The sequence below is a fragment of the Choloepus didactylus genome, chromosome 3 (assembly GCF_015220235.1).
Source record: "Choloepus didactylus isolate mChoDid1 chromosome 3, mChoDid1.pri, whole genome shotgun sequence".
Lineage (NCBI taxonomy): Eukaryota > Metazoa > Chordata > Mammalia > Pilosa > Megalonychidae > Choloepus > Choloepus didactylus.
In genome coordinates this window covers 72,711,334-72,727,031 of record NC_051309.1, presented here as the reverse complement: position 1 = coordinate 72,727,031, position 15,698 = coordinate 72,711,334, and the positions used below count along the sequence as shown (strand labels likewise).

Below are 15,698 nucleotides of genomic sequence, written 5' to 3'. Positions count from 1 at the left end.
CAAATTCTGTAATAATGAAACTGTAAATATCCTATATCAAAAGCATAGAAACTTTCTTGTTTTCCAGTATATTTAGTACATACTGCTCCCGTAGCAGATATGATACCATCTTCACATAGGAGCCACTAGAGAGTATAATCATCATTAGAGTGGTCAGGAGTCCTTAAGCACCTTGACTGCTCCTTGCAGCAACCAGCAAATTTCCATCCAAAAGAGAGACCCCTCACCCTGTGATTACAATTACCTACTACCTACTATACCTACATTTTCATCTCATGGATCAGATAGGGATAAAGAGGTAGGAAATGTAGCATTCAGCAATAACCTAAGATGGCTCTCACCCAATACCTCTCTACAAGGATTCTATACTCGGTTATACCCTAGCTCTCTAAAGACCCTCCCTCAAGTCAACCTATAGGCACAGAACTAGAAGAAAAATTTGTGCTCCCAAGAGAAAAAGGCAAAAATAAGTTGTTTTGTTTCTGTTCCCACATGATGGAAATATTGTCACACACAGTGGACCGGTTCCATATGACTGTACTATACTTCAAGTATATCAGTGTTTAAGTAAGCCTTTATCAAAAGGTATAAAAATCTAAGAACTTAGAACATCAAAACCTGAAATACATTTCCTTATAGAGAAACAGATGATAGGACTTATGTTCACTTATAACACAATTTATAGTTGGGTAATGCCTTTACTAAGATACGTAAATCTTATTCAAATGTATTATAACATTCAACAGATTAAAATTAAAGATCATAAGATGGTCAATTACATTAACATCCTCCCCTTCCTTAGAAGTTTTAGAATTCAACTTAAACATGATCAAGAATTAAACCAAATTTATCCTCTGCTCACCAGCACCCCCCACACACACACAAAAAAAAGATTTAAGCAGTACCTGACCCATCTGTTCCTGAACCAGATCTGACAGACCCATCAGTGAAGGAAACAGATTCAGAATCAGAGTCACTGGCCTCACTTCTGGTGTCATAATCATTTCCCTCCTCCTTCTGGTCTCTCTCATCTTGCTCATATTCTTCTTCTTCTTCTTCCTCCTCCTCCTCCTCTTCCTCCTCCTCCTCCTCCTCTCCATCTTCATCCACCTCTTCATCTTCCTCGGGATCCTCTTCTACTTCTTCATCTTCCTCCACCTCTTCTTCCACTCCTTCCTCCTCATTATCAGTGTTATTGCCTTGCTCATCAGAAGAACCACTGCTGCCAGTCTCATGGTCGGAGCCATATTCTTCAGAGTTCACTTCTTCCTTAGAAGACTGGCTGGATCTGCTTGCACGTCTATCCACATCAAGCCCAATTCTCTGATGTTTAAAGAAAAAGGGAATCAGCAGTCATACAACAGACAAGGTCAGGGTGCATAAATAGTTCTAAAAGCCTCAAAAAGAACTGATTTCTGCTTTATATCTGTAATAATATTTACTACCTCGGAACCATCTGGTGTAGGGGATTTGGCCCTCCTTTCAGGATCCCTTTTCCGGAGACAAGTCTTTTCAGGCTGACTCTTGTAAGGTTCTCTGGAGGTACTGCTCGACAAACGGATCTTGCGATCAGCATCTAGACGCTTGTTTCGTTCAGATCTTTGATATTCCTCATTTTTATACTCGGTGACTGACTTTCCTTTTGCACTAACTATCCTTTTGTTATTGCTAACAGATGAGGTCAGTGGCTTTGAAATTAACTGTCTTGAATGAACAGAAGGCTTTTGTCGCTTGGTGTCAGTAGATTCCATCCGGTCACTTTTTCTTTTTGATCCTTAAAAAAATACAATTTTAAAAGGCATAAAAACGTCTGTGGTATTCCATTCGTTTCACAAAGAATTAACATAATAATACACCAGGGGAACAAAAGACAATTTCTTTAAAATGTCTTTGGAAAAGAAAACACAGCTTTAAAATACAGGAATGAACCTACGTATTTGAGAAATTTACCCTAAAATTTCACGCTTAAAAAATAAAAAAGGATTACTCTTATTCATATAGAATAGGGTTTCACAGTGTGTTATGATTGTGCTTTTGGTGTTAATTACTTCAAGGAACCAGTACAAAAGATAAAATCAGAAATTACATTTATTCTATGTATACTACTGTTATTTTAACAAAAATTATAGAATGCTTACATACCTTTTTTTTCATTTTTGTCTTGTTCACTCTCTGGGTTATAGAGTTCATCATCCTGTTCTGGTACTTCAGTCAAAATATCATCTAGAACATTAAGTTCTCCATCTGAAAACAAGCAAATTAAAAATTAACAGGGCCACTGAGGAGGCAGAATGGTATAACCTTTCTGGAGGACAGTGTGGTGGTTCCAGAAGAAACTAATTATGTGGGTGCCATATGGGGTATATACTTGGAAGATATGAGAGCAGAGACATAAATGGACATTTGCACACTGGTGTTTACGGAGCCAGTGTTCATGATTTGCAACGGGTGGAGGTGGCCCAAGGGTACATCAACTGAGGAACAGAATGGTGAACTGTGGTGTATGCATAAAATGGAATACTGAGCAACTACGAGAAGTGAAGCTTTGAGACACGAATGAGGTGAATGGATCCTGTAGACAGCATTTTGAGTGAAGTACGCCAGAAACAAAGGCAAATACTATAGTGCCTCACCAATATGGACTAACTACAATGTGTACTCAGAATTGAATCTTAGAGCACACTTTATCACAGGAATGATTATTTTAATGGTCCCTGGATTGTAGGCTCTTATAGAAGTCACATCTATTCCTGAATTGTAATGGGTATCTCCAAACACTGACATGCTGATCCCTTTGTGTATAACCTGTCTCTGGAACTTTGCTTATCTGCGTGACACCTGAATCTCAGAGCTAGAGCTTGGCAGATATGAATGTTAGTGTTAGTGCATGCAGCAACTGTTAAAAAAAAAAAAAAAAGCTGAAAAAAATGTCCAGACTTCAATTAGAGATACAAAAGAAGCAGATGTGGTTAGGACTAGGGCAAATCGGACCAAAGGGTAAAGGTCGATACTGACAATGTTTTAAAACTTCAACTTCCATGTGAGACGAAGGGAAGAGATGTTTATTTGGTGCAGGATCTAATTTTCTAAACAATTTAACTTGTACAGTCAGTTTGTTCAAACACCATAATTACATGGAACTCTGACTAGGAGGTGAAATCTGGTAGGTTTGTAAGAGGTTAGTGTGAAATAGTGACACATCCCAAAGTAATTTAGGCAGAGAATAAAAATATACATGCAGGGCTTCCCTGAGAAACTGGGGGAAAATGTGCAAGTATTGGATTTCCTCACCTGGATTGTTATTGATGTTCAGGACTGAAGGTTTGGTATGCCGAGCCCTCCATCTTGGGGCTTGCCCTTATGAAGCTCTTTACAGCAAAGGAGAGGCTAATGCTTATAATTGTGCTCAAGAGTCTTCCCGAGTACCTCTTTGTTGCTCAGATGTGGCCTTCTCTCTCTAGCTAAGCCACCTCAGCAGGTGAATTCACTGCCCTCTCCCCTACGTGGGACCTGACTCACAGGTAGTGTAAACCTAGGGCAATGCAGGATATGACTCCCGGGTATGAATCTGGACCTGGCATCATGGGATTGAGAACATCTTCTTGACCAAAAGGGGGATGTGAAATGAAACAAAATAAAGTTTCACTAGCTGAGAGATTTCAAATGAAGTCAAGAGGTCACTCCGGTGGACATTCTTACACACTATATAGATAACACTTTTTAGGTTTTAATGCACTGGAATACCTAGAAGGAAATAGCTGAAACAATCAAACTCCAACCCATCAGCCTTGACTCTTGAAGATGACTGTATAACAATGTAGCTTACCATGGGTTACAGTGTGATTGTGAAAACCTTGTGGATCGCACTCCCTTTATCCAGCGAATGGATGGATGAGAAGAAAAATACGGACAAAAACTAAATGAAAAATAGGGTGGGATGGGGGGAATGATTTAGATGGTCTTTTTTACTTTTACTTCTTATTCTTTCTGGCGTAAGGAAAATGTTTAAAAATAGACTGGTGTGACGAATGCACGACTATATGATGGTACTATAAACAGCTGATTGTACACCATGGATGACTGTATGGTAGATGAATATATCTCAAAAAAACCTGAATTCAACTAAAAAAATTAACAGGAAAAAAATCAGTATTAGTAAACATTTATTTTGGGTTTTCTTTATTTTTATTTCCTTTCTGGAGTAATGACAATGTTCTAAAATTGATCCTGGGGATGTATGCAAAACTATGTAATGATACCGTGAGCCACTGATTGTATACTTTGGATGGTTTCTATGGGGTGTGAATATATATCAATAAAATTAATTTTTAAAAATTAAAGGAAAAATAAGTATTATTAAGTATTTATTTGTGAATGTTTAGTATGTTGAGATTATGGAAGTATAAGAACATAACCCTCAAGAAGCTTACATTTCAGAATCAAGACATAAGATTAATTCATCGAAAACAATACAAAGTAAAGACCTGGTAAGGCCTTATGTCTACAAAGCCAGGAGTACACACCCATGAGTATAAAAGGATAGACTAGAGTGGAAGAAGAAAATGTCAGAACTTTCATATTTTTATTTTATCCCCTAATTTATAATTTTTCTAACTTTTAAATTGTGCACAATAAATGAGAGAGTACACTTCCATAATTTACAAATATATTTACATTTATCAAGGATTGCCACAAGATATTTACTGATTACAAAGAAAAAACTAATAACTTTGCAGTGGAAAAACCTTACTAGCTTTAGCCAAGTAATCAAAGTTAACATCACCAGTTAATGGGACAGATCAACATCCTGGGCTTCCTCAAACAATGTACTAAGACTAGAGCAATGCTTCTGTGACATTCCTATGGAAAACAAAAAATCTGTAACTAATCATGAAGAAACACCAGACAAACAAAAACTAAGGGATATTCCAAATATAACTGCCCCGTACTCTCCAAAAATGTCAATGACATGAAATGCAAAGACTAAGGAACTATTCCAGAATAAAGGAGACAAAAGAGACCTGAAACAGAGCACATAATTTGGGATATAATTAAGAGAAAACTGGTGAAATCTAAATAGGATCTATAGATTACAGCATGTATCAATGTTAATTTCCAGATTTTGACAATATTATGGTTAAGTTAAAAAAAAAAAAAGTCCTTATTTGTAAGGAAAAAAAAATGAAGTGTTTAGGGGTAAAGGGGCAACATGTCTGCAAATGACTGTAACAGTTCAGGAAAAAAGTGTGTGTGCATATATACTACACTTGATCTTAGCCAAAAGGACAAGAAGTGATGTGTGTGCAAGTGTATACACACACAAACACACACACATAGAGAAACACAAATGTGGTAAATGTTAACATTTGGGGAATATGGCTGAAGGTAAAAGAAAATTCTTTGCATTACTTTTGTAATTATTCTGTATACCTGTTATGTCAAAATAAAGTTAAGAGAAAAATTATTGACATGCTACGCAATCACAAAGTTTGGAGACCATTGGTATGGACCATAAAAGTATGGTCCTATAAAGTATAATTAGTTTAGAAGAAAGAACTATGACTATAATGACATATTCAATAACTGCGAAAACTCAGAACTCAGTACTGTCTGCCCCACCTCCTGCAATGCAAAATAAATCTCAGAAATATAAGCAAGTGTTTACCACTTTAAATTGATTTTTTTATAATGCACTAAAGCTAAAATAGTGGACATTACATATTCTATTATCAAAAAATATCTTTTCAAATTTCAGGTGAGGCAAAGGAAAAAGTGTGAAGTCACAAAAACTGATAATGTAGCACAATTATATGTACAGTTCCAGCAAAAACCCAAAGCCCACTTGACACACAGAATTATTAACGTGGGATCTATAAACATGTCAGATGGGAGGATCTGTAACTTTTCTAAAATTATAGGTAAATTATAAATACATATGTGTGTGTGTACATATTTCAAAAAAAAGGGACAACAGTTCTCACTAGCTTCTCAAAGACCCTGTAAGAAAGCCACCACTCAGGTAGACAAAACAAGTAAATGAAAGACAAGTGTTTGGAAGGAGAAAAGAAAGAAGGGCAGTTCATCAGAGAAACCAAAGAAAGTCACTGGTTCAAGAAAAAAATAGGAAACCATTATTAAGATGACAAGAGGTTCCAAAGATGGGAAGAAAACCCTATTTCTGGGAGGTAGAGAAGTACAAACTACAACAGTAAGCAAGGCTGAATGCAGCAAAGGTCAAAGACAACAGTTCTCCCTGATTTAACAAACAAGCACATTTAAGACAATATTGTCAATAGTAAAGAAAAGGACAGAAACAAAAATACAGAAATCTAAGTAGACAACCGAAAAAGAAACAGAAGTACAAAAATTACTACTATTAGAGGCTTGTCAGTGAAAGAAAGGCAAGATACAGAAAGGTAAAGAGGGGAATTTTTATTCTCTCACGATATGGAAGACATGCATGTACAAAGGGGGAAAAATCAGTGATTAAGGAGAACTAAACAGTTAATAGAGGAGATAAGAACAGACACAAAGTTACACGGAAAATGGTAAAGGTAACATATTCCTCTATATTTGGAGACATACACAGATGCTTTTAAGAGTGCTATGGGAAAATGACATAGGCCTGGAATGGCATAGCAACTGATTTCTTTGGGTGATAAGAATGCTTATCTGTACTTTTACTGTTTTTCCAAAATGAATATATACTATATGAATTGTTTTTATTTTTGTTTACTCATTTTTTAAAATGTTATTTTAAAAGCAACATGTGTGAACCAAAAAGGCTGCTCTCATCCTCTGGACTGTTTCTAAGGAGAAAATTCTCTCAAGATCCAATTGATGGCATACACCATTTTTAAACTCTATTCATAAGAAACAAATTAATCTTACAGAGAAAAACCAAGTTTTGCACATGTTTAATGATGCCTGGGTCAAAGCTCTCTAAATAAATGGGTATGGTAGATCTTAACAGAATCAAATACATTTGTAGAAGACAAAAAGAAAAAAAATTGAAATTATCAAACAAAATAGGCAAAATAGGCTACACAAATTTTTTATGAAATTACTAAAGTATTCCAAAGGCTGAACATTTATATTAATTTAAACAGTTTATATGTGGCCTATTTAATATAGAATTAAAATTAAAACTATGTGGATTAATTTAAATCAATCAGAATTAGAAAAATACGCTTAAATCATGGTTTCCCTATTTTAAAAAGCCATTCTTATTTGAGAAGTGCTTTAACAAATTGCATTCATTGAATTTAGAGATTGGCTACAGTTCAGAAAGCATTAAAGACTTGTTAATAATGAATTAAAACATCTGTCAGATTAACACTTATTACTTTAACATATATCATACATACACATCATACTGAAACAAGGCATGTTTTAATCCTCAATTACTTTGCAGATGAAGAAAGAGAAGCTCAAAAGTTCAATAAGTTACCCAAATTCACTTGGCTAGTAACAGAGGGATATTAGTCTAGAGTTCAAACATTCTAACTGTGGAGCTCAATGTGTTGGAGAGCATTCAAAACACGTTTAAACAAAGTGGAAGGAACACAACACAAATTCAAAACATTATGAAAAGGTCGTACACAGTAACAGATTAATTTCAAATTAGTGCACTGGAAAGCTCTGTGCCACAAACATTATAACATTTTAAATTTACCTGAATACTGAAGATCAGCCACAACATCTTCATTTAATGGTTTATACATTTTTATCCATACTACAGTCCATTGACATCAATGGGCTAACGTGTGGTTCTATCACAGTAACATAAATAAGAGGTTGGCAAATTTGACCTGCTGCCTTTTTTTTTGGTATGGCCCACAAGTTAATTTTTTTTTATATTTTAAAACTTTGTATCAAAAAAGCAAAGAATATACAATAGAAACCTTACGTGGCCTGCAAAGACTAAAATATTTACTATCTGGCTATATACAAAAAAGTTCTTTAACCCCTGACATAAATTATAACATTTTAAATTACTTTTCCACATCACTCAAACAACTTATATACTTAATAAAATGATATTGAGGGGAAAAAGACTTAGATTGGGGGTAATAAAATCCAGGTCACCACCAAGTAGCTAGGTATCTCTGGGAAAGTCCATCCTTCTGAGCTCCGGTTTAACTCTGATAAGAAGTTTATTATTTATAATAAAAAGATCAGTGTTTGCAAATGGAAAAAGAGGGCAGTAATTTGAATTTCCCAATGAATTTTTCCATTTACAAGTCATTCCCTTCCACAATCTAATAACCTCTACCCCAAACCTTTTGCAAATGATTAGGCTACATGACCAACTAGCCCAGAAAACAAAACAAAATCCTGTCTTCAATAAAACAAATATATGCATATATTGATTATTGCTGCATAAATGCGACCCCAAAAATTAATCACTTAAAACAATAACAATAATTTTTATTATCATTCATGGCTCTGAGGTTCAACTCGGCTCAACTAGGCTTTGCTCATTGTGCCTGTCATCAGACAGTAGCTAGGAGTGAAATTACCTGAAAGCCTGCTCATACATGTCTGGCTGGTGCCTGAGCTAGTCATTTCTCTCCCTGCTTCCCACCTATGCCACCATGGTGGCTCTCCACCATGGCAGCTTCAGCATTGCTGGACCTATTATATGGTGGTTCAGAGTTCTGCAGGAGCCAAAGACAAAAGGTTTTGTTTTGTTTTGTTTTGTTTTCCTTTTTAATATCCCAAAAGACAAAGTGCCAAGTGGAAGCCCAACAATATTACCATAACATTTTATTTGTAGAGCCAATCACAAAAGCCAAGAGCAGGGGACACAGATTCTACCTGTTCAGTAGAAAGTGTCAAATTCATGGTGGTATATGTTCTTAAAATTATCACATATGATGGCTTCACATATCTGTGAACATAATAAAAGCCAATGAACTGTACACTTTAAATGGGTGAATTTTATAGAATGTGAAATATAGCTCAATAAAGGTGCTAGAAAAATAAAACAACCACATATAGTTTTATTTAATTTTAAGAATTTTAATTATAAATGTAAGGTGTATTTTTAAAAGCCAAAAACTGGTTTATAAAGGTGAATATGAAGTGTATAGTACTTAAGCTGTCTACTTCCTTCACTGTCTACAAAAGGTATATTCTGTATGCATATTTTAATTCATTTTTTCACTTCATGAGCTCATTACAAAGAAAGAAAACATTTCAACTCTCTGAAGTTACTGCTATTAAAGACTATAATTGGCATATCCATTTTGGAAACAATTATCTCTTTAAGAGATATACTATAAAAGTAATCCCTATTCAGTATTTCTGAGATATAGCACTTCACATTAAAAGCTTTTTGGGGGGTAAGTCTATATAAAGAACTTTACAGACTTAAAAAATCATTCTAAAACCTCTAAAATTTTGTGTTACCAAATTAAGAGACACAATGATATGAATTTTTTCACAATATGGCAGCACAACTAAAATGAAACATAAAATGCTTTGTCAAACAGCATTTCCATTCAAAGTCTGAATTCAAGTCCAACCAAAACTTGTACAGCAGCAGCCTGTAGGATGAATCTAGTCCTCAGATGTGTTAGTTTTCAACCCTCCAAAGGTTTAATATAAAAACCCAGACCCTACACTTCTGGGGTTAATTATGAGCCCAAATTCTCACCTGAAAACAACCAGCTGGAACAGTCTTCACAGCCTTCTGTTAAGACAGAGAGGGTAACATATGTGCAGCGTTTGCATGAGACAATCTGGGTTTTGCCCACTGAATCAACACATTTACTACAATGTCCAAACACAGACCCTGCCTGCTTTTCTTTTTTTTAGCATAATACTTAGAATCACCTATTGTAGTAAGCCAAGTTATCTGCCTGATCCTAGAATGTATGAAATTCCCAGCCCAGGAAGACCACCAACCTTAACTCCAGGGACATGAGTGACAAGAAATAACCTGTATCTTAGACACAGTCTTTTTTTGAATCCAGGAGCTTTGGGTCGGAAGATACGAAGTACTATTTACTTAAAGATTCAGCATCAGACTAAGATTTTGAGTTTTTAAAGAAAGAAAACTGGGAAGTTTTTAATAGACTACAAATCTTGTTTACCAACCCAGTTCACCAAAGTATATTATGCCTTTTTAATTCATTCACTATAATTTTAGTAGGATTTGGCAATGGAGCAAAATTTCCTGGTACCTCCCCTTCTATCTTGTAATGTACATTTTACATTACATCAGTCTTCTGAGCTAAGCTTTTTGTCCTGCAAAACTGTCATCCCTCTAAATGAAGTTCAGAAACCTGGATTTCCCATTCCAACCAAACTTCCTGTCTTCTAAAAAACACACAATTAAGGTCTGAAGGATAGCACTTTTAATTTTCTATCCTACTTCTATTATAAGCATAAAATTTCCCTTTTATAATGAAGATGGTAAAATAAATAATTGGTATCTCAATTATAGAATGCTAACTTAAGTGGACCAGGAAAATCAATTTTGTCCTAAGGATTACTATAGTGAGAGCTATAGTATATATACCTACACATATATATATAAATCTAATATATCTGAATGTGTATATAGGTGTATATACATATATATGTGATATGTATGTGTGTGTGTATATATACCTAATGTATTTGAATGTGTATATATATATATATGCACTTATTTACAAACACATATACATCTATGTTACTTGAGAAACTCTCAGCTTTGGATATCCTGTAACAAATTCAGAAAATATCACACAACTAACTAGTCAATTATTAATTAAGTCCAACCTTGTAAATAAATAATTTATTCAAAGTAAGGCATAACTGCCATATTCTAAGGAACTGGTAAATAAGACACATGTACTCCTGGAACTCAAGGAGCTTCCAGTCTGGTATTGAAGAAAATGTGCTACTTCTCAAATGTTAACATTTTGGATAGATTAAACTTATAGAACTGTTCTTCAGAAAGGACTTGGTAAAAGCTTATGAACTGTATTCAAAGTATTTATTTATAATAACAGAAAAGATGTGTATTTCCCCCTCATATAGAAAAACTGCATTAACATTAGTTTACCACCACCAATATTCTAATGTTGTTCAAATCCACTTTTGGGCAAATAATTATCACCAAAATTAGATGGAATTAGCAGTTTGTGCAGTTTTACAAGATTCAGATCCTAGGTATGGAAATTATGAAACATTATAAAAGTTAGCTATCTGTTTATTACACAACTAATGTGCAAGGTAATAATCAAGGAATCTAAACCAAGAGTCTTTTAACTGCTCTGTAATTAATACAATAGCAAACTTCTGCAACTTAAAATCATTCACCTACCAAGATCTTACCAAGATTCGTGGAATCAAAGAAAAGACCTAAGATTTGTGACATATCTAAGATTCTTACAGGGTTTTTCTTTATAATTTCCTTATGTTCTGTAACATTAACAAGGTTGACACAGCAATCAAGATCTCTCAGCTTCCCACTATTCTATTCTGTGTTCAAGTAATTCTGGCTATGATTCCAGATTGTGCCGTTTTTATTTGCTAGTTCTCCCCGAAACCAAGACCAAATCTTTGTCATAAACTATAAACATAAGCACTTATATCAGAATTTTTAAAATAAGTGTTGTTATGCAAATTATTTTTTAAAACTACATAAATTTTTAAAACTATACAAATGTGAGACAAAGAATCCTTTCAAAAGTTGGAAAATTTATCCCAAGTATTACTAATAGATGATATTACTAATTCCCAACAGTTAAAATCTTTGTGCATTTACACATTTTCATCACTAATTCCATTTCTAAACAAAACCTTTAATACATCATCTACTCTTCTTCCTCATTGTCCCTACCCTTTTAGTAGCTTATTAAGTCTTTACATCTTAACAGACAATGAATTTTTGAGAAGTACCGAATTTTACTCATTTTGTATTAGGTTCATCTCACATTACCACCACCACCCATTCCCACACACACTCAATGTTGACTGAATTGATTAGACTAATATTACCTACTTTAGTAAATGACTTTACTACCAGTTAAAAGCAGTTTTTTCCATTTACCTATAGCATGCAATCCTATGTTCACATTCCTTTCGGATTTCTCAAAAAAAGTGGGGGAGTGGGTTTCCTAGGATCTAACTTTAAAATGAAAGCTGAACTGATACAACCTAATCAATGAACTTCTGCAGGATACGGACAGTATCTTAATCACACTGCCACCCACACCTCTCTCTAAGTACTTGTCATTTAGTGCATATAAGTTGAATGAAGGAATAAGCAAGCCTACCATCCAGAATTGCAAAAAGACAACTTCATGAACTACTTTTGGATTTCATGGAAGAAAATAAAGCAAAATAAAACAAAGAAACTAAATAAATTGGAGACAAACTCAAGGTCCCAGGGCTGTCAACTTTCACTTTACCAACAAAGGTTGGTTAAGACACTAAACAACATCTACACATATTCATAATTCATAAAAAGGCACTGACACTTCATTTGTAACGAGGATCAGATCTCTGATAAAATACTATAGTTTCCTCTTTTGAATCCCCAATCTATTATACGAATTTATATCACAAATTTATTTATAATGTATTCATTATATATTTTTTATCTTCTAGTTTAAGTGTAGGAAAGAGAAATAACACAAAAAATACAAGGTAGATATACAAAAGCCTTTCATTGTAAAATCTGACTTGAGGCGAACAAGATAAAAAAAATAATAAAATAAACTAGTGTTTTGTAACGATTCGGCTACAGGAGTATCCAAGCCATGTGTTAGGTAAGAATGAATGGGAGTCAGGAAGCCCAGCAAAGACTTCTATAGTCATACAAGCATGCAGTGGTGCAGGACTGGAGAAGGGTGGCAAAACAGTAAACTGAAGTAAAATAAGGTAGAAAACTGATTTCATGAACTGTTATACGTGGGCAATGGCTTATTAACTCTTTAATCTCATAAATACGTTACTATTCTATTTTATAGGCAAAGAAACTGAGGTTCAGAGAAATTAGGTAATTTGCTCTAGGTCCCAGCTCAATTTGAACCCAGATTTTTCTGTCTCCCACATCCATGTTATTTGGATCATGGGTTATTTTTATTCCTAATAACTAAACAGACTCTCCAAAGAACATCTGAAAGGAGTCCTCACAGATTTCACAAGCGCAAAGAGAACTTAACCATTACTATGGTTTCATAATACTTAGCAGACAAAAAAAAGAAAAGAAAGAAAAAACAGAAAATGGTATTACCCATAACCAGAATGGGAAATCTGGGGGGTTTAGAAGAATCAGTTTTCTTCTGAATATGCACTCGAAGGAAAGTATCTTACATCCAAAAGCGAAAATACAAAACTCAAGGTGCAAGATTACTGCTGTAGAAGGAAATCGGAAATCATCAACAGAGAAACAAATAAGTAAATTAACCATCTTGGACAATCAGATAAAGGAAGATCAAAAAACTACACTTTAAAAACCAGTTGCCATTAAGGTGTATGATCACTGTAGCATTAAGTCTCTTCTGACGTAGGAACCAGAAAAAATAAGGAAATTATTACAGGCTCAAAGCAACTCGACTCTAGGGCCCATTTAACAAACCCGCACCCCAAATTAATTAACCACACAAAAGAATAGATCTGGGAGATACAGGGCAGCAGCTGTGCCACATTTTCATCAATTGTAACTTTTCAAGATTGTCATGGTAATCTTGGGGTCACAAGAGATCCTAAGGCAGTAACTAATTTAGCCCCTTTCCAACGGGTATTGATACAGTAGCTACATTAACATCTTTGGGTTTTGAGATTTCAGTATATAAAATGGTAAGACATTCCATTCTAGCAACAACACTTCTTTCTAAATTTCATTTAAATTTTATCCCTTGAACTCTAAGCTCCACCCATTTGTAAACGGTTCTGCCCTCTTTGACATGTTTCTATCAAGATAGTGACCAGAATTTTTTTTGCCAGGCCTAAATAATGTTTTCCAAAATAAGTATTCGAGGAACGAAACGGGCAATTTTTGCCACTCTAATTAACAGGAACAGCCAGAAATTACTTGTAGATATTTCTAGGGATTAACAACCCACCGGCTCCACTTCCGGGACATGCTCTTAGCATTAGCAGCTTTCAAAATTTTACCTAACAGAAAAGGCTGTTCTGAATCTGTGCATTATATCCACATAATCCTACCATGAAACAAACCTAAGATCCTGCAACGCAAAACGGACACTCGACGTTCCTCTCTCGGCCCCGCCCAGGTCAGCTAAACGAAAAGTGAAGAGCGGAATCTGAATCGAAGAAAAACCCTAGGCGAGACGGGCGTGTTAGGCCATACGAAGACCGAGGACGAAAAAGTAGGCCTGGTCTTTTTAAGGAACCCAGATATTTCGATAGGGGCGACCGGCTCCTGCCCAGGCCGGCTAACCTTCCCAACCCCGGCCCCCGCCCCGCAACAACGACCAAGATCCCACGGCCTCACTCCCGAGCGCCACCTCCACCCCGTCACCTTTCTCCGCACTAACCTTTCTCCTCCCGGCTGTCGGCCGCCATTGCTCCCCTTCTTTTTCCGCTGCCGCCGCCGGCGCCGCTTCGACGCGACCCGCGCGGGCGCCGCAGCCGCGGCAGCAGTAGCACAGGCCTGTCCGTCAGTCCGTCCGCCGGGCTGCGCTCTTCGCACCTTGGCCTCTACTGCTCACCCTTCTCGGCTCGCCCTTTTTCTCTCCGGTTTTTCCCTATCTCCCTTTTCCTTTACTGCCTCCCGCCTCTTGCTGCCTAGACCCAGCGTTCCCGTTGGAGCCTGGAGACCCAAGGGGAAAGAAGAGAGGGGAGGGAAACAGATGGCGGCAGCAGGCGGTGCTAAAATGGAGCCTGCTTCCTGCGTGAAACAATCCCGCTCCCGAAATGCCTTGCGCTGTTTACGCTTCGCTCCTCTCTGGGAGCGTCAGAGTGCGGGGAGGGGCGGGGCAGCGGGACGGGGAATGGGAACGTGGCGTGCCGCCAGCAGTCTTCCCGACGCCGCAGGCCCAGCGCCTTGGAGAGACTGTTGTTTTCCGTGATTAGATCGTGGAAGTTTTAGTCTTCCTGCTGGGGCCTTGTAGACACAGATGTGTGTGGTTTTTCACCTGAAACTACTGGTGGAGACTGGCACTGTAAAATGTGGACCTCTTTTGAAGGCAAAGGTGCTTCCTGTTCCTCCTGATTTAGTTATGGATTTAGGACAAGTCTGGGCCAGCCCCTTTGCAGCCACCACTTCCTACTTTGTACCGGACTTGCTTATGGCGGAGCCCCAGGCAGCGCTGCATGCAGCCAACTCTTGTCACAAAAGCATGCTAGTTTTTGTATTGTTTCTTTTTCTAATTGGGGAAAGGAATTATCGTATTTTAATATAGTTATGTAATTCACATAATAATAAATTTGGTTTAAACAGTTATCGAGGCCCTGGAGTACACAATTAATTTAAACAGACCATCAAGGAATTGAAACTACAGAAATGACCAAAAATGGCGTAACTATGTAATATGGTAAAATCTGTAAGTGAAACTTGTGTAACAAGTTCTTTGCCCAAAGGAATGAAAATACAATTTTGCATTAATGCGGACTGAGTTTAAAAAGAAAGGAAAATTCAAAAGAGAGGTAATATTACGATAATAAACAAGCTACTGCTATGTTCAGAGGAAGACAGGTAGTCCAGAGTTTGTTGGTATGATGACCAATTT

The 15,698-nt window shown here is 36.4% G+C and overlaps 2 protein-coding genes across 5 annotated transcripts in view; one reads left to right on the top strand and one right to left on the bottom strand.

Moving 5' to 3' along the window:
* Nucleotides 1–14,867, bottom strand: part of YTHDC1 (YTH domain containing 1) — a 40,146-nt gene extending 25,279 nt beyond the window's left edge. For all 4 annotated transcript variants that reach the window (XM_037829913.1, XM_037829914.1, XM_037829915.1 and 1 more), the window contains exons 1-4: nucleotides 14,505–14,867; nucleotides 2,143–2,244; nucleotides 1,446–1,774; nucleotides 906–1,323 (exon numbers count right to left, since the gene is read on the bottom strand). In XM_037829913.1, the coding sequence (XP_037685841.1) occupies nucleotides 906–1,323; nucleotides 1,446–1,774; nucleotides 2,143–2,244; nucleotides 14,505–14,532 (877 nt within the window). In that variant the 5' untranslated portion in view covers nucleotides 14,533–14,867. The remainder of the gene's footprint in view (nucleotides 1–905; nucleotides 1,324–1,445; nucleotides 1,775–2,142; nucleotides 2,245–14,504) is intronic.
* LOC119530298 (UDP-glucuronosyltransferase 2A3-like) overlaps nucleotides 1–15,698 on the top strand; it is a 352,297-nt gene that overhangs the window by 127,306 nt on the left and 209,293 nt on the right. The gene's annotated exons all lie outside the window — the stretch shown is intronic.